General features: G+C 40.4%; 1 protein-coding gene across 13 annotated transcripts in view; it reads left to right on the top strand.

Moving 5' to 3' along the window:
- Window positions 1-25,043, top strand: part of Rnf38 (ring finger protein 38) — a 96,615-nt gene extending 71,572 nt beyond the window's left edge. For all 13 annotated transcript variants that reach the window (XM_052176387.1, XM_052176385.1, XM_052176384.1 and 10 more), the window contains 9 exons: window positions 3,226-3,439; window positions 8,204-8,371; window positions 9,286-9,456; window positions 11,254-11,415; window positions 12,399-12,505; window positions 15,340-15,424; window positions 17,976-18,097; window positions 20,163-20,262; window positions 22,099-25,043. In XM_052176387.1, the coding sequence (XP_052032347.1) occupies window positions 3,226-3,439; window positions 8,204-8,371; window positions 9,286-9,456; window positions 11,254-11,415; window positions 12,399-12,505; window positions 15,340-15,424; window positions 17,976-18,097; window positions 20,163-20,262; window positions 22,099-22,161 (1,192 nt within the window). In that variant the 3' untranslated portion in view covers window positions 22,162-25,043. The remainder of the gene's footprint in view (window positions 1-3,225; window positions 3,440-8,203; window positions 8,372-9,285; window positions 9,457-11,253; window positions 11,416-12,398; window positions 12,506-15,339; window positions 15,425-17,975; window positions 18,098-20,162; window positions 20,263-22,098) is intronic.
- Window positions 25,044-25,974: the final 931 nt, after the last annotated feature.

Below are 25,974 nucleotides of genomic sequence, written 5' to 3'. Positions count from 1 at the left end.
TGATCACTTTATTTCTTTACTTCACTTCCACTGGTAGGTTTGTGAATAGTTTTTAGTGTCAGAAAGCATATTTTTGTGGATATTTTATAAATATGTTAGGTCTTATACATATGTATATTCATGCATAAAAATTAAAAGTTGTTTAGGTTTCTATCTTAGGTTATAAAGAATTCATTAAAAAGTGAAGAAACTGAAAGATAATAAAGTGATTTTTCTAAAGAGAATCTTGGCCATTATATATAAATTCAACTGCCTTATGATTTAGAATGGGTTATGAAGCTGGAATACAGCTTAAAGGTAGATTTGCCTAGTATCCATAAAGTCCTGTGTGAGCATAATGTTACTGTACTTTACTCTGTGTAAAGATTATCCTTGCATTATTCAAATGCTGACTTCTTTGCCCCCATATTTGGTTGCAGTAGACGCTCCTGGCTTATTGTTGTGTAAATACTGCTCCCCATTTATTTTCTGACCTGTCAATAAAAGCTGATCAGCCAGTGTCTGAGTGGGGAAGAGAATAGAGCTGGACTCCTGATGGTGTGGGGGGGGGGTGTTTCACCACAAGGAGGGTAGGGGAGACCCCATGAAAGTGCATCTGGAGTGCAAGTACATATAAAATGCAAGTATCTCGGAGGTTTTGGCTGGGAGGTGGATTACAGAAAACTGGCTAGAGGATTAGAATAGATTGATAACTGCTCAGATATTACGCTGTAAAGCTTGGTTAAATAAATCTTATATAACAGTCCTGTGTTCAGTAGCCCCAACACACTCCCCTTATGAGCTGGTCTGCAGGTCTGTTGATTGAAAAATATGCTGTATACCTTATAACTGCCAAGAGCGTGTCAGAGCTTAGAGATGGCCTGTGTCTGCCCCTCCAGCACTCTCACCCTTTAAGAGCTGTCTTTCCTTTCCTTTCCTTTCCTTTCCTTTCCTTTCCTTTCCTTTCCTTTCCTTTCCTTTCCTTTCCTTTCCTTTCCTTTCCTTTTTCCTTTCCTTTTTCCTTTCCTTTTTCCTTTCCTTTTTCCTTTCCTTTTTCCTTTCCTTCTCTCTCTCTCTCTCTCTCCTCTCTCTCTCTCTCTTCCTCTCTCTCTCTCTCTCTCTCTCTCTCTCTCTCTCTCTCTCTCTCAAGATTTATTTATTATTATATATAAGTACACTGTAGCTGTCTTCAGATGCACCCGAAGAGGGAGTCAGATCTCTTTCTAGATGGTTGTGAGCCACCATGTAGGTGCTGGGATTTGAACTCAGGACCTTTGGAAGAGCAGTCGGTGCTCTTACATGCTGAGCCATCTCTCCAGCCCAAGAGCTGTATTTCTAATACAAAACTGGTGTAAAGTTCATCTTTTGAAAGGAGTGTGGTGTTTGCCTTTCCTTCTCAGAGGAGTTAATTTCTTCTCTGTTCATTGTCCTTTAGTTGCCAGAAATCACTTTTATTTCAAGAAAATCACTGTAAGCTGAGGTACCTGTTTCCATGTACACAATAATAGTAATCAGAGGAATGAATGAGTTAGGAAGTTCCTGGACTAACTGATTTTGTGCCTCTACACAAAGAATTCATGTTGTGAAGCTTTAACCTCCATTGTGATTGTCATTGACTTCTGAGGAAATTGTTGAGGTGGAATAAGGTTGTAAAGATGGGGCCCTTGTCTAGTAGGGTTGTGTTTCTATAAGTAGGGACATCAGAGAGCCCTCTCTGCCATATACAGACATGATGATAATGCAGTGTATCTGCAAGCCAGGAACAGAGCTCTCATCAGAACTCTTAGATCAGTTACGCCTTGATCAGAGACTGGAAGCCCTAGAACTTAGAGAGAATAAGGTCCTATTTAAGACATCCAGGTTATAATTGTTACAACATTGTGAGAAGATTGGATATGATCTTAAAAACCACCATTGCTATCCCAAATTAGCCAAAATAAATCTGTCAGCATTAAACTCTTCTTTAGATACTTAACACTCTTTAAATGCCTGGTTCTCTCTCTCTCTCTCTCTCTCTCTCTCTCTCTCTCTCTATATATATATATATATATATATATATATATATATATATATATATATATATATACACACTCACACACATACACACACATATATAAGTATCTTTGTATATATATTAGGCAACTATTTGGAAATGTTTGAGTAATTTGTGACTACTAGTATGTGGAAATAGGATTTTTTTTTTTAATAAAAGTTACAGCTTAAATATCAGGTCATTTAAAGTCTTTTCCTATTGTATGGTGAACTGTTGTGCATTCAGAACATGTAAGACAAATGTATAATCAAAAGAATAAGATTGTACCAACTCCTAGGTTAAAGCTGGCCTCATACAACTCCACAACACACACATGCACACCAGCCCATCCCTTCTTCTTTCCATTTTGCCTCCATGAATGTATGCAGTGTCAGGTCCCATTCGGAGTTAAAAACAGCTGTGAGTCCCCATGTAGGTGCTGGGAATTGAACCCTGGTCTTCTGGAAGAATAGTGTTCTTAGTCACTCAGCACTCTCTACACTCTGAGCCGTCTATCCAGCCCAGCAATTACTTTTACTGTGATACCATCTTACATTAAAGTATGACAGTTTATCCACTTGCTCTTGGTTAATAGTCATGTCCAGGTTGTTATTTCTATAAAGAGTACGACTAGGGACCTTTGCACACACTTGGTCTGGCAAAATGGCTCAGAATGTAGAGAGTGCTGATCCCAGGACTCACACAGTAAAAAGAGAACGAACAAGTTGGCCTTCAGTCTGCACAAATACATCGTGGCATGCATCACCCCCCCAAAAAAAATTTAAAAAGGAGTGGTAAATTTTCCTCATGAAACTATTCTACTGAGTGTAGGTAGAAATGAGGGTAATAGAAAATCCCTATCAGAGTAACATAGTAGCTATCCTTGCAAATCCAAGCTTGTTAAAAATTACTTACTGGTGAGTCTCCTAGTTAAATTTACAGTTAATTTGGAACCATAGCAATTATTTATTACTGGTACTTACCTTAGCGCGCGCGCGCACGTGTGTGTGTGTGTGTGTGTGTGTGTGTGTGTGTGTGTGTGTGTTCTCTCTTTCTCTCTCTCTCTCTCTCTCTCTCTCTCTCTCTCACACACACACACACACACACACACACATACACACACACACACACACAGTAGATAATAAGAATCCTGATGGATCGTACTAGTAAGCATTGTAATAATGGTCTTCTTTTTGGCATTTACCCTATTATAGTCCTCCTGTTAGGCGTCAGCGAGGAAGAAGGGAACGTCTGTCTCGACATAATTCCATTAGTCAAGATGAAAACTATCACCATCTCCCTTATGCACAGCAGCAAGCAATAGAGGAACCTCGAGCCTTCCATCCCCCGAATGTGTCTCCCCGTCTGTTACACCCAGCTGCTCATCCGCCCCAGCAGAATGCAGTCATGGTTGACATACATGATCAGGTACAGTAGCAGAATATCCTGGAAATACAAGTGCTAAAAGTTAATATGGCTTATTAGGATCCAATGATTTTTTGTTGTTGTTGTTGTTGTTGCAGGTTTCTCTAATTTCTGAAATGTAGTTTAAGTTCTCCATTCCTTTTAATAATGGAAATTTGGCCAGGTCTGTGGCACATACCTCAGATCTCAGCAAATCCATTGAGTCTGAGGCTCTCTAGGGCTTCAATTAGACACTGAATGAGAGAGAGAGGGAGAGGGAGGGAGAGAGGAAGAAAGAGAATGAATATAAAGGAACGTGAAATGAGTGTTATTTTGAAGAGTATTTCAAAGAATTGTATAAAGAAAATTCTATCCAGGCGGTGGTGGCACATGCCTTCAATCCCAGCACTTGGGAGGCAGAGGCAGGCGGATTTCCGAGTTCGAGGCCAGCCTGGTCTACAGAGTGAGTTCCAGGACAGTCAGGGCTACACAGAGAAACCCTGTCTGGAAAAACCAAAAATAAAGAAAAAAGAAAATTCTAAAATATAGTTGAAAATTTAAGAAAACCCGTGTAAAAGATGAGCAGTTGGCTTGAAAGATCCAATTCTATAAAAACCTGTCAGTTCTCAAGTAAAGAACTAGTGTAGATACACTGTGCAGAGTTAGTGTAGTCCCAAATGGAATTACAGTGTATTTGAAAAGTTGATCCTGATTTCTATGACAATATATTTTTTAAATCTGTAATTGAAACCAAGCTGTTGCTACTTGTTTTTGTAAAGTTTTACCCTTAACTCATCCATCTGCAGCAGCTTTATTCAGCTCACAGGGTTTGGTTTACAAACCTAAAGGACTACTTTCTTCCTTGCCTTTTAAGAAAAAAAATCATGGACTTAACCCTTGCCTTTTAAGAAAAAAAAATCATGGACTTAACCCTTGCCTTTTAAGAAAAAAGTCATGGACTTAACCCTTGGCATAAGTCAAAGGTTAAGCAAATGGTTCTCTCATGACTTTTTTTTCTTTTTAATGTATGGTGTTTTTTTTTTTTTTTTTTTTTAACCTTCATGTGTTTCTGTATATTGTGTACATGTCTGGTGCCCAGCAGAGGGCAGAAAAAGGTGTCAGATCTCCTGAACTGAAGTTACAGCTAGATAGTTGTGAGCCACCATGTGGGTGCCGGAATCAAACCTGGGTCCTCTGCAGTAGCTCTTAACCACTGAGCCATCTCTCCATCTGCTGCAAATAGTTTTTATTTGCTGAGTAGAAACTGCAGCACCATTTAAAACATGCCAATTCAGAGCCACTGAGATTGGATCAGTAGGGAAAATTCTTTGCTGAGTTCAGTCCCCGGGACCTACATAGTGGTAGGAAAGAATCAACTCCCACAGGTTGTCTTTTTATCCACACACATACAGTGCCAATTCACAGAGTGTATAGTAGACTGACTGAATCAGAACCTGCAGTATAGGTTAATAGGCTTTCTAGGTAGTTGAAGTGTATACTTCAATTAGCCACTGTTTCATAATCCTGAAGATAAAACAATGTAAGCAGAAATAGCAATTCGACTTTCCCCCAGGACTGGGGGTTGAAGGCCCAAGTCTTGAATAAAACCAAGGGTTTTTGTGTCTAAGCCAAGCATCTAACCACTGAGCTAAGCAGCATTTCTAATTTTACTTCCAATTTTTAGGACTTAATTAAGGCATGTATGCCATAGTCAATTAGGCTAATGAAACAGATTGTAAAGCTTAGGAATAAGAAGAAACATCTGTGGATATTTTGTATTTGATATATGGCGATGGTTGAATTTGGAAGATGACAGAGTCTTTTGTAAATGATGGTAAAATAATTAGTTTATGAATAGTTTCATTCTCTTCAGGAAGAAGAGCTTTCTTTAATAACACATAAAAAGCAAGCAGAACTAGTGGCACATGTATATAAACTTTTTAATTTCATTGTTCTTTGTCAGACATATGCTATTTAATTGCTTGTCCAGTTGCCAAAATAATTCATTAAAGAGGAAGGAAGGTCTTCAGCACTGATGCAGTAATGACTCAGTACCCATGTGAATGAGTTTGAACTCCTGCTCTCTCTCATCCACAGAAGTTAGATCAAGTATGGTTGGGATTTACCTCAGCTGTGTTGCCTGGCCTTCAGGGTGTGCTTTCCAATACTCAACCAGATAAGAGGGTGCACCTGTAATGTCATTACCCAAGAAGTGGAGGCTGGTGGATCAATAGTTCAAGGTCATTTTCTGCTTCATTGGTTGTGAACCAGATGTGAGGTGGGAACTGAATCTGGGTGTTCTGGTAGGCAGCAAGTGCTTTAAGCTATTTAGCTTTCTCTCTAGTCCTAGCAAAGATTTCTAAATCTATGTGTATAAGGAAGTAGCCACATTGACAAAAGTGGACTTCATTAAGACAAAAATGGCTTTCAAGGTGGCTCAGCAGGTAAAAACATCTGGCATGAAGCCTGACCACCTAAGTTCAGTCCCTAGAGTCTACATGGTACAAGGAGAAAACCAAGTCCTGCAACTGTATGTTTCCAAATACAGACACACATGATGAGGAGGAGGAGGTGGCAGGGGCTCAGTAGTTGCTGGGCTTGCCTACACCTCTGAAGAATGGGATTAAGATGCTCATCAGTTATGTAAGATGTCCTAAAGTCAGTTGAGCAGATTGTCTGCCTTTAGTCCTTGACGTGGAGATAGCAGATGGCCGGGACAAGCTAGAGAAAGCTGAAACAGAGAGCCCCAAGTCAGCAGCATGGGTTTGGAAAGTGGAAGGTGGCCACGAGCAAAATGTGGGGACTGTGGAGAAGGCCTGCCAGCTCTTGGTGCTCTTGGTGCTCTTGGTGGGGGGACGCGAAGGTGGGCACACGTGCTAGTGACGCAAATCTCTGGGGAAAGATGCTAGGAATCTGGTCACCTTTACATCACTTGTGGAGTTTGATCAACTTTTAATAGAGCCTTTGTAGGTGATTAGATGATACCTTTAAAAATTTGAACATGGCTGGGCGGTGGTGGCAGACGCCTGTAATCCCAGCACTCTGGGAGGCAGAGGCAGGCGGATTTCTGAGTTCGAGGCCAGCCTGGTCTACAGAGTGAGTTCCAGGACAGCCAGGGCTACACAGAGAAACCCTGTCTTGAAAAAAACCAAAAAAAAAAAAAAAAAAAAAAAAAGATTGAACCTGGGGATGGAGAGATGGCAGAGGCATTCTTGCAGAGTCTTGAGGTTGGTTCTTAAGCACCTGCTTTGAAAGTTTCAAAATTGACATGAACCCCAATTGCAGGAACCTCTGGCTGGCCGACACAGGCATCTGCACATTAACACACATACACACTACATATGCATTCAAATGATAAATAAATCATTTTTGTTTTCTTTGTTTTTAAGATTTATTTAATTTATATGAGAACACTAGCTGTCTTCAAACACAGGAGAAGAGGGCATCAGATCCCATTACAGATGGTTATGAGTTACCAGGTGGTTGTTGGGAATTGAACTCAGGTTCTCTGGAAGAGTAGTCAGTCCTCTTAACCACTGAGCCATCTCTCCAGCCTCAGTCTCTTGTTTTTTTAAATCTGAAATGTACTCCCATATCTTTACCCAGGATCCTTTCAGATAAATAATACTACTATTAATATAAAACAGTTGTGTTTGTAGTTGCAAAAGAGTAATGACAGTTGCTGCGTACCTAGTACAAGTACGCTTGAAATTCCGGGCTAACCTCAAAGAAACGGGAAGGCATAGCTGCAGGATTAGGTGGAGGGAAGTTTGGTCTTATTTACATTTCTATGCTGGGTGCTGGTAATGGAGCCCAGGGCTTTGAGCAAGCAGACTGACGCTGAGCTCTGGAGCCTTATCCAAATGTAATATTAAATACCACCTTCACTGTTTTCACCTGTCACCCCTGAACAAATAAGTACATACTTTGGAGTTAGAGAAAGCTCAGCAGCCAAGAGCACTGGCTGTTACTGAAAGCTAAAAGATTGAAAGAGGAGCTAGAGACAGCTAAGTGACTAAGAGCACCCGTGTTACCACAAAGGCCATGTGTATGTCCCTGGTCTGGGCTGCCACCTGGGGCCATTTGATGTCCAAGGGCTGGGCAGAGCTGGTGCTCCCCGCCCCTTTGCCCAGGCAGCACAGTAAGCGGGCCCTGATTTTGGTGTCACAGGCCTATAATTCTACCACTTGGAAGCAGAGGAGCAGGAATTCAATGCCATATTTGGCTGCATCATGAGTTAGAAGGTAACTTGAACTAGGTAAGACTGTTAAGAAAAAAAGAGCTGGGCAGTGGTGGCGCACGCCTTTAATCCCAGCACTTGGGAGGCAGAGGCAGAACATTTCTGAGTTCGAGGCCAGCCTGGTCTACAGAGTGAGTTCCAGGACAGCCAGGGCTACACAGAAAAACCCTGTCTGGAAAATCCAAAAAAACCAAAAAAAAGAAGAAGAAAAAGAAAAAAGATATGGCAAACGTACAATGCAAGTCTAAATAGCAAATAGGGGAATCAATAAATTTGTTTGGGCAGGCTCTCATTTAGCCCAGGCTTTTAATATATTATTTAAATAAAACACCTTGAATTTCAGATGCTTTTGGTTCCACCTCCTAGTGTCAAGGTTACATGTTTGCACCACCATGCCTGGTTTATATGGTGCTGGGGTCACACCCAGGACCTCCTAAGGATAAAGAAATAACCCTACCAATTGAGCTACCTCCCAGGCCCTCAGATGTTAACTTTAAAAATAGAGAAAGTAACATTTTCTCAAAAGTTTTACTTTTCTTCCCTAAAAGCTCCATCAAGGAACAGTTCCTGTCTCCTACACGGTAACCACAGTGGCACCCCATGGGATTCCACTCTGCACGGGCCAGCACATCCCTGCTTGCAGTACACAACAGGTCCCAGGATGCTCTGTTGTTTTCAGTGGACAACACCTCCCTGTCTGTAGTGTGCCTCCTCCAGTAAGTCTGTGTTTTTATTCTCACTGGATTTTAACTATTTGAAATAGTATGTCATCCTGGTTTTGTTTATGACTTAAGGCTCTTCAATCCTCACTTATGATAGCTAACAAAGTTTAAGAACTATCTTTATAGCTTCACTTCCAACTAAAAGATTAATTTTATTATAATAAAAATCTCAGCATAAGTGTAGTGACTACTAGGTAAAGTTAGCTTTAAAGTATAGTACATTTTATTTAGAGCGATTAAAATACATACGTGTCTTAAATCATATTTCTTCCTCTCTAAGCAGTTTGTAATAAAACTTTAATAAAGGTTTGCCTAAGACTTAGTAATGTAGCAGCAGATAGCCATCTTAGCCCTTACTGAGTGACGGTCTATAAACTTGATCTGGAAGGTAAAATTACTTGCTTAATGCTATAGACACATTGAGATTTATACTACATATTTTCCCTCTAGAGCTTATGTTTTAGCTTGTACTATTCTGACCCATAGTCTTTCTTACTCAACTATGAAGTGGTTGAGATCTAGTGGGTCTCAGTAACTTATCTTCAGAGAAAAGCACTTGGAAAAACTAAGTATAAGTTTAATCCCCTGGTCTCCCTCTGAGGCTAAAATAAACATATATGTATCAACGTAATAATTGACCCAAGCAGGGCTCTCCGCAGCAGAGTGAAGCTTTGTGTGGTGTTTACCCGCTGACCTAGTGAGCGCACAGAAGGGAGAGTTGCTTCTGCCCTGAGCTCTTCCTCTTACACACAGACTAAGCTGGCCATTCTTCCTGTAGATACAACAGTGGTCTAATACTTCATGTAAATTAGATATTTTGTATGAATCGGGTGAGGTGTGGCAATTTGATTCATAGCTTTTTCAAGAAAATTGTATATTCTAGTTATGTTATGAATTTTTTCTTACAGATGCTTCAGGCATGTTCAGTTCAGCACTTACCAGTACCATATGCTGCGTTCCCACCCCTCCTTTCCAGTGACCCGTTTCTTCTCCATCCTCCTCATCTTCCTCCCCATCATCCTCCTCACTTGCCACCACCAGGCCAGTTTGTTCCTTTCCAGACACAGCAGTCACGCTCGGTAGGTATTTCTCCTCGTGTTTCTAGTTTTTCCAGAATGCTTAGATTAAGCCAGTTAGTTTAGTAAATCTAAATAATTTTCATCTAAGCATATAACATTGGTATTCTTATAGCTCTTGAAAGAATTAATGGAACTTAAAGATAGATAAGTTAGTTTAAACATAATTTAGAGTTAACTTATTTTAAATTTTTCCTTGTTGTTTTAGAATTACTTACCTTAAGTGAATTTTTATTTTTTTCATATCTGCAGTCTTTCAGGCAGTTAGAAGCAAAGGAAACTTCTTCCCTAATTGATACTGGGATTTTTTTTTTCAATATTATGTATTCTTAAGGTTTTTAAGTCTACTCTTGTGTGCATCCTGTAGTTGGGAGGGGGAGAGGGAGAGGCGCATGGCATATGGAAGTCAGAGCACAATTTCGTGGAGTTGGTTTTCTTCCACCTTCTATGTGCATTCAAGAACTGGAATTGAGGTTGCCAGGATCACTCAGCAGGCACCATCTGAGCCATTTCAATGTCTCATTCATGCATTTCTAAATTGAAAAGTTGGAAACCTCTTAATTGTCAGTACTTAATCTTTTAAAGATGGGGATGGAAGAGAGAGAGTTGAGTGTATACACCACGCGCTACCATATGTGCACATGTCTATGGAGGTGAGCAGAGGGAGTCTGCGCCTCCTGGAGCTGGAGTCTCAGTCTGTGTGAGCCACCCTATACGGGTGCTGGGAGCTGAATTCTGCCTGGCAGAGTAGCAACCTCTTTGTTTGTTATCTCTGCAGCTAGTCCTCTTCTTCCTCCTCCTCTTCCTCGTCTTCCTCCCTCCTTTTCTCATTTCTTTTTCTCCTCTTCCTCCTTTTATTGGTTAGTAAAGTTTTTTGAAAAGGTCTCCTTTACCCCAGATTCGTGAGGCATTATTATACAAAAGAAGCTCAGAGTGAGTCCACTCTGATTGATTTTACCATTGATTTTAAGAAAACATACTACATGCTATGAAGTACAATGTGCTTTGTAATCATTGCTTACTCTTCACTCGTGGTGCATTAGGTTTGAGTCTCCCTGTGTGTCTCAGTCTGTCCTCAGTCCTCCTGCCTTCACCCCAAGTGTTAATTATAAGCCTATTGTATGTGTTAGCATGCCCAGCTATAGTACACTTTTGAATTAAGCTAAAAATATGTCAGTTTTGTAAGTAAGAATACTGAGAATTTGTCTAACAGTCACATACTGATTGACACCACAGCCCATGACTTTTGTACTAGAGTGAAACTTATACTGTGCCTGCCCCATTGTTCTACTTCTGACTTACACATACCAGATGCTAGTTCTTCGGGGAGGCTCAGTATCTGAAATTATCTGTTGATAAGAGTATTATGACAACTCGAACTTTATTTTCCATATAATTAGCTTGCTGTGAATTTTCCTCTCCCATTTTGAGAGTTTGAGTATTAAAGGGCATGTATACTCTCCTAGAGGATGCAAATGCTTAATGTGTAAATAAGACAAAATAAAATTAAAGGCAGGAAATCCTGGGTCCACTCAAAATTTCTTTTAGTTTGATGTATCAACAATGGCCTTGAAAATATTGGGTTTTGTTTGTTTGTTTGTTTTTTGAGACAGGGTTTCTCTGTATAGTCCTGGCTGTCCTGAAGACCAAGCTGGCCTCAAACTCAGAAATCCACCTGCCTCTGCCTCCCAAATGCTAGGATTAAAGGCGTGAGCCACCGCTTCCTGGCCGAAAATATTGTTTTAAGAAAAACAATTATTTAAAGCATTAGGAGTATACTGATTTCTTTTCCCTCCACAGCCTCTGCAGAGGATAGAAAATGAAGTGGAGCTCTTAGGAGAACATCTTCAAGTAGGCAGTTTTACTTATCCCCCTTCGGCCCATCCCCCAACATTACCTCCGTCAGCTCCTTTGCAGTTCCTGACACATGACCCTTTGCATCAGGAGGTGTCCTTTGGAGTAGTAAGTCTTCATTCATTGTTAATACTCATTTAATTGTTTGACAACTTATTTTGAGTTTTCAGTATCACTCTGGACATGTTCAGAATTCATGTATTCTAAAAGATGACTTGCATGTGTATTTAATCTTGGTTGTTGTATCAACATTAAAGAACTAGTTAATGCCACTTGAACAGTAAGCTTTTTAAAAACCAGGTGTCAATGAAACATGGTAGCATAGGCCTGTAATCCCAGCACTGAGAAGGTAGAAGCACAGGGGATTGCTGTAAGTTATGAAGGCCAGGTTGATCTAAAAAGCAAGGTCCTGGCTGGGCTGGCTGGAGAGATGGCTCAACAGTCAAGAGCACCGACTGCTCTTCAGAGGTCTTGAGTTTAATTCCCAGCAACTACATGGTGACTCACAACCATCTGTAATGGGATCTGATGTCCTGTTCTGGTGTGTCTGAAGATATATATATATATACATATATATATATGTATTACACATACACATATTATATATATATATATAATATAAATATCTATATACTTATATGTAAATAAATCTTTAAAAGGGGGGAAAAGAGCAAGTTGGATTTTATTCTAGCACTTGGGAGGCAGAAGTAGAGGCAGCTCTGAGTTGGAGACAAGCCTGGTCTACATAGTAACGTCCAGCACAGCTAGCGCTGTGTAGAAAGATAACAAAAAGCATGACCAACAAAAACAAAAATCTAAGTTGGGGCCAGCAAGGGTGACTCACGGTAAGGGTGCTTGCCATGTAAGTTTAGCAGCTTGCAGCATCGCAGACATCACAAGGTGCTAGGAGGAGAGAACCAACCTCATAGACTTGTCCCAGATCTCCACCTGATCTCCACATAACTGCTGTAACATGTGCACCTATCTAAACCCGACATGCACACATAATTTTTTTTTAGTTTTAAAAAAGTATATTATTTGATACTAATTATAACCATAGACTGATCATTTTCAACCTTTCCCTCCTACAGCCTTATCCACCATTTATGCCTCGGAGACTCACAGGACGTAGTAGATACAGATCCCAGCAGCCAGTACCCCCTCCGCCTTACCACCCAAGCTTGCTGCCGTATGTGCTGTAAGTTCCTTCTTTTACTGACTTCTCTTAAGAGTCCTTGCTTTATGAGTGCCTTCTCTGTGGTCTGTGACTTAGTATGTGTTAAGATACTGTTTTTGCTTGATGTTAAGTGGGACTTGAAAGCCATTCATTAAGGAAGAAAATGATAAGGTAAAAACTCAAATTATCTATCGAATTTCAAAGTGGAAAAACTTAAAGTGTTGCCACTTAACAGTTGAATCCGGGTTTGTTTGGTTTTTTCTTTGTTTTTTTTTTTTTTTTTTTTTTTGGTTTTGATTTGTTTGGGGTTTTTTTTTTGTTTGTTTGTTTTTGTATTTTGTTTTGTTTTGTTTTGGTTTGGTTTTGGTTTTTTGGATTTGGTTTTTTGGAGACAGGGTTTCTCTGTATAGCGCTGGCTGTCCTGGAGCTCACTCTGTAGACAGGCTGGCCTCGAACTCAGAAATCCACCTGCCTCTGCCTCCCAGAGTGCTGGGATTACAGGTGTGTGCCACCACTGCCGGGCTTGGTGGTTTTTTTTGTTTGTTTGTTTGTTTGTTTTTTAGGTTTTATTTTGTGTGAGTCTTTTGCCTACAAGTGTATGCATGTATATTGTGTGCATACAGTGCCTATAGAGCCCGAATGAGGGCACTGGATCTCTGGACCTGGAATTACACATGGTTGTAAGCCACTGTATTGATGGTGGGAACTGAACCTAAGTCCTTTGCAAGAACAGCAAATGCTCTTAACTGCTGAGCCCTCTTTTCAACTCCTAGAGTCATAAAATAATAACTTATTAGAATGCTCTTATAGAATGTATGGGGTGGGGGAGCACATGCATGCCACCGCTTGTATGTGAAGGTCAGAGGACACCTTGGGGTATCTGTTCTCTTTATGAATTGCAGGGATCAGACTCATCTTGAGGCTTGCAGAAACAACCTTACTGAGCCATCTCTTAGGCCCTAGAATCACTTTTGATGGTATTTTCTTAGAAAAGACAAGAAGTCATTTTTACATCTTAGAACTAACTAGTCTGTTAGGATTAATTTTATCTGTAAGGAACATCATGGGTTAAACAAGGTAGTTTTTATTTTTACATAACGAAGTTTAGAAGTAGGCCAAATCCAGGGTGGTTTGTTACCCTTGTGTCTGTGGGGATGGATTCTTCTGTCCTCGTTTGGGCCATGATAGTAACGTAGCTGGTAGATGTGGGCGTGGGAAGCTGGGTGTGGTAGCTTACAGGAGTCAAGGAGTACCAAGTCAGGGGTGCTTACATAGCAAGACCCCCCTCTCAGAAAAGGGTTAAAAAAGGAAGAAAATAAAGGAGGTGTCTCTGCTTACCTCTTGACATTTCCCAGAATGGAACATATTACTGTTGGTGATACTTCATGACTGGAACTTAGTCACAGGTCTATAATTACTTTCTAAGACAAGTATGAAATGTAATCTTTACAGGTTATTTTTCTGATAATCTTAACTCCCCCTCTTTTCCCTTACTATACACTTCCTTTCCTATTTGTCTTAAAATAAGGTAATATAAAAGGTAATATAACCTCCCAACTTAGAGCCCAAAAATGTTTCTATTTAATCTTCTGTATTTCCATGTAAACTTTAAATTAGCTTTCATTTTGTACTAAAAGCTATTAAAGATAACTTTTATTCTCCTGTAGTAATTAGCACCTTGGAGGCTTACTACTGCCTCTGTCTGTTAGCCTAGGCTTAGTCTTGGAAGCCTCTAGGCTAGAATGTTTGCAGCCTCCGAGACTTACTGCTGAAGACGCGGCCTTTCTAGTCCTCTCTGAGCTCTGGCTGGCTGCTCAACTCAGCTCTTCTGGCTCAACTCCTCTCCAAGCTGACTGGTTCAATCTGGCTTCTCTCAGCCTCAGACTAACTGGCAATATGTTCTATTTTCACCTGTATCTAGCTTGTTCTTTCTCTGTAACCTGTCTCTGTACAACTGTCCTAGTACAACTTCCTCTTCCTTTCTCTGTACTGCTGCCCCTCAGGTTGCTTCCTTTTCCTCTCTGTTCTTGTGAGAGTTAGGCATATCCTAGTCTGTCAGATCTTTCTCTGAGTCACACTTTGTCTGCAACTCAGTTACTTAATTCACTTTCAAACATGGGTGCTTTCTCTACAGAATAACTTTACCTTCATTGTTTGGAATTAAAGATGTGTACTAAGAGTGTGTCTATATTCCAGCCAGACAGATTAAGTTTGTACTAAGGGCTGAGCCACACTACAACTAGAAAACAGATTTTTCTAGTAAACAACACAATCTCAGGGTTCATAATGTGATCACATATCCTGCAACAAAGACATAAAAAGCTTAGAGTTTTATGTTAAATCCATAGATCAATATGGAGGAATAGTGATAACTAGTAATTTTTTTAGTCTACTTATATATTAACTGTTGAGCAGTTTCTATTATATAGTTTTTACATATGCTTTATCAAGTCTTTGTACATTTAAATTCTTAATTACATTGATTTATTCAGCATGAGTTCGTGCACATAGTGGCCTGTGTGCATCTGCATGCTTTGGTGCACTTGTGGAAATTAAGGCAGCGTGTGAGAGTTGGGTTCTCTCATCATCACATAGGTTCTAGGGATCAAGTTCAAACTCTCAGGACTAACAGATCTCCTACACCTGCTGAGCTGTCTCTGGCCTTCTTATGTATCTTCTTATGCTATTGCAAATGGCGTGGTTTTACTCAATTTCAGTCTGTTTAGTAAAGTCAATGCCTTTAATGCCACAATTAGCACTGACCATTCTTCGACCATGAGATCTGTCCTCTGTCCTTCTGCCATTACCTGTGTTGTTGTACATCCATACTAATGCTTCCTTGTGGTTCTCTGTAGATCAATGCTTCCAGTACCACCTGCAGTGGGCCCAACCTTCAGCTTCGAATTGGATGTGGAAGATGGAGAAGTTGAAAATTATGAGGTTAGTGATGAATACGAATTAATTTGGAGAGTGTTGTATGTATTGTCCTGTACTTTCACATAAACATTTATGAGGTTAACTTTGCATTTTAAGATACAAATAATTAATAAAATTATTTAGCATCCCTAGGATATCTGAACATTTGCTACATACCTATTACAACAGGTAGATTTGTTATGTTCATATTTATAATTCCAGGGAGAGGATGCAAATAATGAAAAAATACTAAGTTTTGATCAGGTGCTTCAAAAAGAATTGTGGAATCAAAGGTGTTTGAGCTAAACCTTGAAAGGGGGGCTTTCATTTATTTTTATTTATTTTTATTTTATTTTTGCATATGGTTGAGGGAGGAAGCTTGTTAGCACACCATGGAATATAGCATATGGTCTGTGGCCTGTGTGGTGGCACATGCCTATGGTGCCAACACTCAAGAGCTGAAAGCAGGCATTTAAAGTCAGCTTAGACTACATAGTAAGACCTTGTCTTGAAAAAGGGAGAAAATGGAGATTTGAGGCATTATATTGGGAGTAACACAGGAGGATATGTATGTATGCATGCATGCATGTATGTATGTATGAATGTATGTATATCACCTTGAACTGTATAGCAAGACACTTGATCTTTATTATAAAGGTAACTTAATTGTGGATTGAAGCACATAAATAATGAACCATTAAAAATTAAGAACGAGGTACTAGTGTAAAATCAATAAACATAAGATACATCAAGTATTTTAAAATATGAGCTCATGGTAAACACTTTAAAAACCCAATTTATTGGTCTTTTTTACAATTTGGTGTGGATAAATTACTCATTATAAGAATATTTAATAATGATGTGATTAGTATTCTCCCAGCCCTTGATGAATTAGTGGCTCAGAGGAAGGGGGTTCATTGTACCTGTTGACTGAGCAGTAGGACACAATGAGCCTGACAACAGTCAGAGATCTCATTGTACAAGATGTGCTGAACCAAATAGGTCAGAAGTGGAAGTCATTAGAGTCACATTGGGACCGACTGTGGTTTTTGTTTTAATTTTGAGACAGGTTCCCCAAGTTGACCTTTAATTTGTTATGTAGCTTTTACTGTGATTATTCCTGCCTCCATCTTTTAAGTAGAGTTAATAACAGTTCCACCACACCTGGTTTGCTGATGTCCTGTGGCTGGAGCCTAGGGTTTTGTGTATGCTGAGCAAGCACTCCGCCTACTGAGGCACATTTACAGCCCCCCACTGGGAATTTCTACAGGTCTTTGACCTGGTTTCTTCAACAAATATAAGGATAAAGAAATTTGAGGAGCTGGAGAGATGCTATAACTATTAAAAGAATTTAGTACTTTACCAAAGAACCAGAGTAAAGATCCCAGTACCTTTTAAACATCTCTGATTCCATCTCCAAGGGATCCAACATCTTTAACCTCCATTGACACACATGCATGCATGTGTATGTGTACATAAAGTAAAATAATATGGTAACATTGTTTCCCTATTTGAGTAAAATACTTACTTTAAAAATAATCAGTAGTATTTGAACATTGACTATTTGATTTTAAATTAATTTTAATGATGCCATAGATGTGTTTTTAAATTTTTCTTATGTGAGTAGATGTTTTGCCTGTGTGTATACTTGTGCTGTGGGTGTGTCTGATGCCCTTGGAGGCCAGAAAAGGGTGACATGGTTGTGAACCCCATGTGGGTGCTGAGAATAGAATGAGATCCTCTAGAGGAGTAGTCAGTGCGTTTATCTGTTGAGCCATCTTTCTAGCCATGTTGTGTTCTTTTGAAAAGTCTTATCTTAATAAATTGATTATGTAATAGATGTGACCCACCTCCCCAAGGTTCATTTTGCAGGTGTCAGTCTATACAATTATACAATTAGTCTTATCCAAACTAACATCTTTAGAATGTATGTTTCTTATGCCTACGTGCATGTGGTGCCTTTGCTCTGTCTTGGAGCTATTTGTGGGTATTGCTTCTCTCCTACTCTGTGGGTCTGGAGATTAGTTAAGCTCAGGCCCAAGACAAGTAAGTGCCTTTCCTTTGTTGAGCCAGAGTCATTCTGATTAGAGTAGCTGGCCCTGTAGTGTATTTACCTCTACTGTTTTATAAATGAATTTGTCTTTGATAAAATAATACTGGAATTCTTGTGTGATTGGTTTTTACTTCTCGGTGGCTGTTCTGATTGCTGTCCTAATGACTGACTGTCACAATGACTTGTGAGCATATGTGAAAAATCTTAAAAACTTAGAGTAAAATAAAGAGTTGTAAGTCCTAGCACTTGAGAGTCTGAAGCAATAGCCTACTCTACAAAGTGATACTTGTCTTAAAAAAGAAAAATAGAAGTTACTCCAGTGGATGGCCAAAGGGCTCTTGTTCAATCTTTGGGATTCATTTGGTGTAAAGATTACCGCCTCCCCACATATATTGTCTTCTGACCTCTGCATGTGCTCCATGGTACCATGTATTTGCATGCACAAGACATTAAACTGTTATGATAGTACTCCAATAAGAAATGTAAAGAGATGAAAATCTGTCTCCTCCTCCTCCTCTTCAGGCCCTGTTAAACCTGGCAGAGAGACTGGGAGAAGCGAAACCTCGGGGACTGACTAAAGCAGATATTGAACAGCTTCCTTCGTACAGGTTCAACCCTAGCAACCACCAGTCGGAGCAGACTTTGTAAGTATGTTTCTGTGACATGCCTACCTTTAGGAAATAAAAGTTTGAGTGCCTGAGAGAGTGTGATAAAGGTGGGCGGGTAGCATAGACGCGGACCAGGTCCATGCTACCAGTAAAGACGTTGTTAGTCGTAGGGACTTTTTTTTAAATTCATGTTTGTTTGTTTGTGTGCGTGTTTTTATTATGTCTACAGTGTTATGCCTACATATATGCTTGCAGGCCAGAAGAGAGCACCAGATCTCATTAAAGATGATTATGAGCCACTATGTGGTTTGCTGGGAATTGAACTCTGAAAGAGCAGCCAGTTTCTTACCTCTGAGCCATCTTTCCAGTCCCTATAAGGACTATTTAAGTTTGCCTAAATTATAATAGTAAGTGACAGGTTTGAATACAGGATGAGCTGAAATTCATATCATAAAGTTCACCTTTTTTAGTTGTTTTTTGGTTGGGAATTTTTTGTTTCTTTTAGGGTGTTTATAAAGTTGGGCAGCTATCACCACAGGTTTAGATCATTTTGTCACTCAAAAAAAATGGTTTTCTCTTAATCTATTAGCAGACACTTCCCCGGGTCTCCTCAGTCTTATTTGTTTTCTCTCTCTCTCTCTCTCTCTCTCTCTCTCTCTCCCTCTCTCCCTCTCTCCCTCTCTCCCTCTCTCCCTCTCTCCCTCTCTCCCTCCTGAGACAGTTTCTCTGTGTAGCCCCACCTGTAATAGAACTTGCTCTGTAGAACTCAGCAGAGAGTTCGAGGCCAGCCTGGTCTACAGAGTGAGCTCCAGGACAGCCAGGGCTACACAGAGAAACCCTGTCTCTAAAAAACCAAATCCAAAAAACCAAAAAAGAAAAAAAAGAGATCCACTTGCTTTCCTCCTGAGTGCTGGGATTAAAGGTGTGGGACACCACTGAGTGCCTGCCTCTCAGCCTCTTAACGCCTTATCTCCTCTGTCTCTAAAGCCCACATCTGGAGTCCTATAGCAGAGTGCTTCTCATACCTATGTGTTTGTCGTGTACCTGCAGGTGCACATACATGTGTGTGCACATAGAGATCAAAAGTTGATTATCAGAATGATTCCAATCATTCTCCAGTTCTCTTAAGTCAGGGTCTCTCACTGATTGTGTGGCCAGCTTGTCCCAGGAATACCAGCTTTTTATGTGAATCAGACCTTTGGGTCTGAACTCCGGTCCTTGCATTTATACAACAGACTTTATTCACCAATCCACCTCCCCATCCATTATTAATTTCATATATGTGTGAGATTTTGGGATCTTCCACATTTACTCTTTTTCATGAGGAGAATGTCCTATTATTCCAGTACTCTTTTGGGGGAACGGGGTGTAGGGGGAAGAACAGGGTCTCACTATGTAGCTCTGCTGTCCTGTAACTCAATAGACTAGGCTGGCCTCAAACTCACAGAGATCTTCCTGCCTCTTGTCTCAAGCACTGAGATTAAAATTGTGTACCACCATGCTCATGCCATGTTCTTCCAAGAATAATACATTATCAGTGGTCTAGTATCTCTAGTTTCAGACTGACTAGAATGTTAATTAGAAATGTCCCTTTTTGTCACTTGTTTTTGCTCTTTCTGGTGAATGTGTAAAATGTTTGAATGTAGTTGTGAAGTGCCTGCATGTGAATGGTGCTTGAGCCTGTGCATGCACGGCACATTGGGTCTCTTCCTCTGCTGCTTTCCACTTTATTGTCTCGAAATAGGATCCCTTACTAAGCTAGTTTGCCTTTACCTCTTAACAGGCCAGCCAGGAACCCTCAGACTTCCCGTCTCTACCTCCCAGTGCCGGGGTTACAAGCACACACAGCCATGCCCTGCTTTGTACATGGGTGCTGGGGCTTTAGCCTTGGGCCTTTATGCTTATGAGCACTGTTAAGTTTCTCATTAAGGAGCGGCAGAGATGGCTGAGCACTCAGTAAATAATAATGATAATCTGTCAGTAAGTCCCTTAGCATCATCTTTGTTAGGATAGTGTTAGTTTTTTAAAGTGATATTTTGATAACTGAGTACCTTTGCAAATAAAATAGAAAACCAAAAATGATTTCTTTGCTCTTTTCCAGGTGTGTAGTATGCATGTGTGATTTTGAGTCAAGACAGCTTCTTAGAGTCTTACCCTGTAACCACGAGTTCCATGCCAAGTGTGTCGATAAATGGCTTAAGGTAAAGTGATCACAAGTGTAAAGAGATAATCATGTTTGATTTCTTTTGATTACAAGTTCATCTGAGTAAGTCCATGGTTAGGGAGGCGGGTATAGGCGATCAAATGGAAGCATAGCATTCAGAGGAAGTGCTGTGAGAGGTCTGGATGACCGTAGCGGTAGAGCCTGAACTGAAGATAGCCTGACTGGTCCTGTGTGCGCTTGGCAGGGCTGACTTCTGGGTGCAGGTTCCAGCAGTGATTTTTTTTTTTTTTTTTTAAGAAGAAGAAAGTAACTTGCTATCACATGGTGGCAGTTTCCTACGGGTGGGCAGGGAACAAGCACTTGTCCCTCTTTATCCGTGTGCTCTCATCTCAGCCTTGGGCTCAAGGCCTCGGCTCCCGAGAAGTCTTTTTTAATTAAGTCAGAGTCAGGATGGGACCTCAATGGGGTTTTTTTGCCTGAGATTTTTCTGGGGAATAAGTTTTTTTACTAAACTCTGATCAGTTCTTCTCGTACATGTAGAAAACTCAAAGATTAAGAATAGCAGTGGTCTGTCAGTGACTGCTGAGGCTTCCTTTTTATGCATTTCTTTGCGCTGTCTTAATTATGTGACTAAAATATAATTAAAATGACAAAGAATTTAGTCAATTTTGAGTTTTTTCTTTTTTTTTAATAGAATGTGCTCATTAGGCAACTTTATAGTCTGATGAGGAAATGAGTTAAGGTAGAGCTGGTGTGCTGGTACATCCTATGATCTCCCACTCAAGGGGAAGCCAAGCCAGGAAGGGCTTGCCCTGAAGTCCATAGTAAAACCTGTCTACAAAATTCGGAAACTGAAGAGTCTGGACTTCATAGAAAAAACAAACAGAAGCATGGCTTGTGTGTGAGGGGTGGCGCACAGGGGAGGCCCGGGAACGTAGCTGGTTATTGAAAGGTCATTCTGTAGCATGGAGGAACTTGACTCTGAAAAGCAGAGGGGAGGGTGCTGCTGCAGCTGTGCTTTCAGATCTTCCTGACCACGGCTGCCGGCGTAGAGGGGGAGACAGGAAATACGAATGGAATAGGAAGGGGGTGAGCCAGGTGCACTGAGCAGCCACCCATCATAATGTGGGGATTAGAGTGTTTGCTGTTCAGTGGTTGTAGCAGGTAAGACAGTAAGTGATGCCTTTGTTTTCCCCACCTGCGGAAATAAAGGGAAGAAACACATTAGGAGTAAGTGGGAACCGGGCGTGGTATGACCTCACTCTGTTAATCTCTGCAAAGTTTAGTCTCAGCACTCAGGAAGCAGGGCAGGTGGGTCTCCTTGAGTTTGAAGTCAGCCTGATTTACACAATAGAGAAACCTTGCAAAAAGACTGGAGCTAGATTCTTGGCATGCACTGTGAAGAAGCAGGGACAGGAGGAGGAGTTCAGTGCTCCTTCCTAAAGACTAGATTAGTGTATGGGACATTCTGGATTTAATGCCCAGCCCCAGCCCCGTTATCCCCCTCTCCAAAAACAAAAACAAAAAAAGAATAGCCAAGATCTTGATTTTAAGTTAGTTTTTTCCAAACTATAATAGGAAATTATGTTTATGAATTTAAACAAAGTCATTAAAAAGTTACTTGTGGGTTGTCTTGCTTTGTTTTGTTTTCATTTGTTTGTTTTGTTTTGAAACAAGTTCTCATGTGGCTGAGGCTGGCATGCCTCATGATTCCCTGCCTCCAAGAGATGATTACAGGCTTACATCGCCATCCTGGCTTAGTATTTGTTTTTAAAGAAATAGAATGTAAAGACCATATGGGAGTAACAGTAGAACTGGGTACTTCACTGGGACATGACTTGAATGAGCCTTCCTCATTTTTTTTTTTTTTCAGGGAAATCGCACTTGTCCAATATGCCGAGCTGATGCTTCAGAAGTGCATCGGGATTCAGAGTGACCAGCCTAAGAGCACAATTGAGTTTGGGTGTTCCTCATCACATGTATATATGGACTATCCACTGAACTTAACCGTGTGGCTTCCAGCCTCCCTTTACCAAAAGGGTCAATGGACCTTTCTTTGCACTGTGTGACTTAATCAACTATAAAAGCTTACAATTAGTCTTCACAATTATGGGATTGTTATACTAACTGTGTGATTGGAACTCCAAAGACCTTTTCTTTAGCTTAATTTTGTGTGTGCACTAACATTCCCTGGTTTTTGTGTGATCATTCCGAGTGTTGCTGCAAGATTACAGTGGACGTGATCTTTTAGCATGTGCTTTTATAAAACGTGGTAGCTCCAGATGATATAGCAATCTACCTTATATAGAGCCTTCAGAAACTGTGAGTGGGAGCGAGTGCAGCGTATGACTGCTGGTGGTCAGTGAATCCGTGAGAGAGTGCGTGCAACTACATGTGTGGGGCATGATAGCTACTGTGTGTGTGAGATCCTATATACCAGCATGTACCAAGAATGTGTGTGTAGTTTTAATTATGCTGCAATGTATAATCTGGTGTGTTATTTAAACAGCACTAGTACTGTACACTGGTTTTCCCTTGTGTTTGCTGTTGCACACTGATTGCTAAGGGTGCATCGATTCTAAGCATTGAATACTCCGTCCTCTTCCCTCCCATGAATGGAATGAGAAAAAGCCTTCTTCCTTTGCCTCAGGCAGCTGTTCCCTTCTCTTCCTTGGTGACCCTAAGTAGGTCACTTAAGAAAAAAGTGTCAGAATCTCACTCTGACCTGATGTTTTTTTTTTTTTTTAATTTTTCAATTCTATTGTAAAAGAAACTTAAATCTCCAAGTTGCTATTTCCAAAAAGAAGGTGCAATATCATATACATCATCATTAGCAATATTAGCATTTCAATCAGTGATCTGAGTGTTACATGTTTTTCCTTTACATTTCTAGTAGCTTCCTTACAGAAAGGACCTGTATTTTTATTAATGTGTAGATTTATGGTCTGTCCTGAAGATGTTTGAGTAATATATTTTAAGAACAGCACTGGTCCTGTAGGTCTCGCTTCCTTGACTTTTACTAGAGCAAAATCTGTTAACAGCTCAGCCTGGTTTCTGGTTCTGTGTTCTTCTCTCAGGCCTCCATGGGCAACAATGGTTTCAAGAGAACGGTTTCTTTCTGTGTTAGTAGAGTTCACATACTCCAGGCCTGGGGTCTCTGCTTCTCCCCTCAGTCAACATTCTCACTGAAACCTTTGTTTCAGGATGGATCAAGTGCTGTGACAGCCCATTCTCAGGCCTGGTTTGCTTTGATGTCTTACTCTTTTAATTTATGTTAGAAAGAGAAAAGCTTAATACAACAGGTGCCCAGAATACTTGCAGTGTAAATGAAGATTGGATTTTTGTATAAAAAATAATGCTATCAAACAGGAATTGACCTTTATTTAATCCGAAATGATACATAGCTGTGTGTGTATATATATATATTTTTTAAAAGTAGGGTTCATTGAACATAAATCAGATTGTTTGAGGCCATTTTTTAGCACCATTGGATTCCTTTCTCCTCAGTGTGCTCAGCCTTCTCTGCCTCTGTGAGTTGTCAGCATGTGTGCAGCCACACAGGCTGCAGCCTTCCACTCGCAGCCGTGACAGCTGCTGCCAACCTCACTCAGCTCACAGCTGGTGCCAGCCTGTTCTTTACTCAGACAGGGACAGTGTTCAACTACTTAGTACTGCCGTGTTTCTTACCCTCCCTTAAAGTTTCTCTAAGCTCATCACAGCCTAGAGTTCAGGAAAGTTAATCCACACAGAAGCACAATTTTGTCCTCTTCCAGACACTGTTGCCTCTATCTAGTTAGACAAGTAGGATTTGGCCTACATTCTGTTGCCCCTAGATTTATTTGTGTTAGTGTCAGAAATCCTTACACGGTAGTGTATGCACATGTTACTTTTAAATCATTAGGATAACCCCTGTCTGGTTCCTAATGAATAAAAGGTGTGTTAAATACCAGGATTATTGACATATGTACTAATCAGCTCCAAATCACATAATCTTTATTTTTTAATTTAAAGAAATCATGTTTAAAATGGTAAAAGTCCATCTTATATAGACTTTTTGTATAGCTTCGAAACCTTTATATGCCTGTACAGCTCTAACATGACACTGCTCCAGTCAGCACTCATCCTATTGATGCACACACACACGAGCACTCCTAGCTACTGCAGACACACTGACTACCAAGGCACACTGTGCTCACAATCCGAAAGTAGCCTTTCTTTCTTCTATCAATGTTTACCATAAAGTCAAAGTACATCCCTTTCCCAGAAGATTTTTCTTTTCTTTTTTTTAAAGAAGTGGTTGGCAATTTAGGAGGCATCTGGGTCTGCCCGGTAAAATCCTGTTGTGCAGATGACTACTGTCTCCTGGAATGTCTCAGCACAGAGCTCTTGAGACGGTGCAGACCTGTTCGGGAAGGTTTTAGGCTCTCTTAGGTGCACACCAGCATTCAGTCTCTAACTGGCCTCCATGTGCATCTCTGTGGCTAGCCAATGAGGAAGTGCAGCTGTCCTGCTGGGCATCACCACTCAGGGAGGTGCACCAGGTGGCAGAGGATGTGGGGAGCCTTCATCCTCTGTTCTAGAACAGTATTGGCTCTACTGTCCTAACCCAGCTGTGGAGTTTTTGTATGATTTGGATTTGGGGTTTTGTTTTGTTTTATTTTGGTTTGGTTTTGAGTTTGGTTTGGGGGTTTTGTTTCGTTGGTTGGTTGTTCCCCCACCCCACCCCCCAATGAATCCCGATATTTTATACTTTTAAAAACTCCAACTTCCAAAAAACTCAAGGCCTCCTAGTATCAAGATGTCCTGATTTTTTTTTTTTTTTAAGCAGAATCTGAAATTAGATTTTATATACTCCCTGAAATGTAATTTGCTAACATTCTTACATTTGGGCCTCTTCACATACAGTCTGCCTGCCTGCTTCTGAGAATATTTTCACAGTATCTCTAGGCCTTCCTTAGGTCTCCCCATTGCGCATCTGCTTACCTCATGTTGCTGTTTGTTTCAGATTATGAAAGCTTACAGGGGTGTGTGTTGGAATCATTTGCTGAGTCATTTCCTCAAATCATATTCCATTGTGTCAGTTAACATATAGTTTTAAATGTATGTATTATAAATACCTGTAACCAAAATCATTTGAAGGCTTGATAAATTTTTAACAAAGTTTGTACATTTTTTATGAAAGTTACTAGTAATGCTTTACTAAGTAGTGCAATGAATTTTTATTTTTAATCCCTGTGCCCAATTTTGGAGTTGAGAGGGTTGTTGGTAATAAATGTATGATGTACACTTAAAACATACGTTGTGTTTCATGTAAGGTGTGTTTTTAGAATCTGTTTGCAAAGGAGTGGAGGGGAGGGCACAGCATGGTTTAGACTGCACTGAGGTGCTGACCACGAGGCTTAATCTACTGTGTTCTTTGGCATTGGTGTAAACAACCTAGACTCACAAAATGAGCATTGTAACATGGAGTACTTGGGTCCTTAAAAGGAAGACAAGTATTCAGCAGAAAAGGTAGCCACACATGGGGATGTGCACATATTAACAGGGTTACAGGTGTAGGAAACTAGATGCATCATCAGTGCCCTTCCCCCACCCCCTCCCCATGAGCCGTAAAATACAGGTAGCATCTCAGGTAACCAGAAAAGGAAGTATATATTAGGGTCAGTTTATATCCAAGTTACTGTCAACATGACAAGGCCAGAAGGGTCCTCTCCTTATTGTCATACATGATTGCATAATAGATCTCTTT

Source organism: Apodemus sylvaticus, chromosome 3 (assembly GCF_947179515.1).
Source record: "Apodemus sylvaticus chromosome 3, mApoSyl1.1, whole genome shotgun sequence".
NCBI lineage: Eukaryota > Metazoa > Chordata > Mammalia > Rodentia > Muridae > Apodemus > Apodemus sylvaticus.
This window is presented reverse-complemented; position numbering and strand designations above follow the sequence as displayed.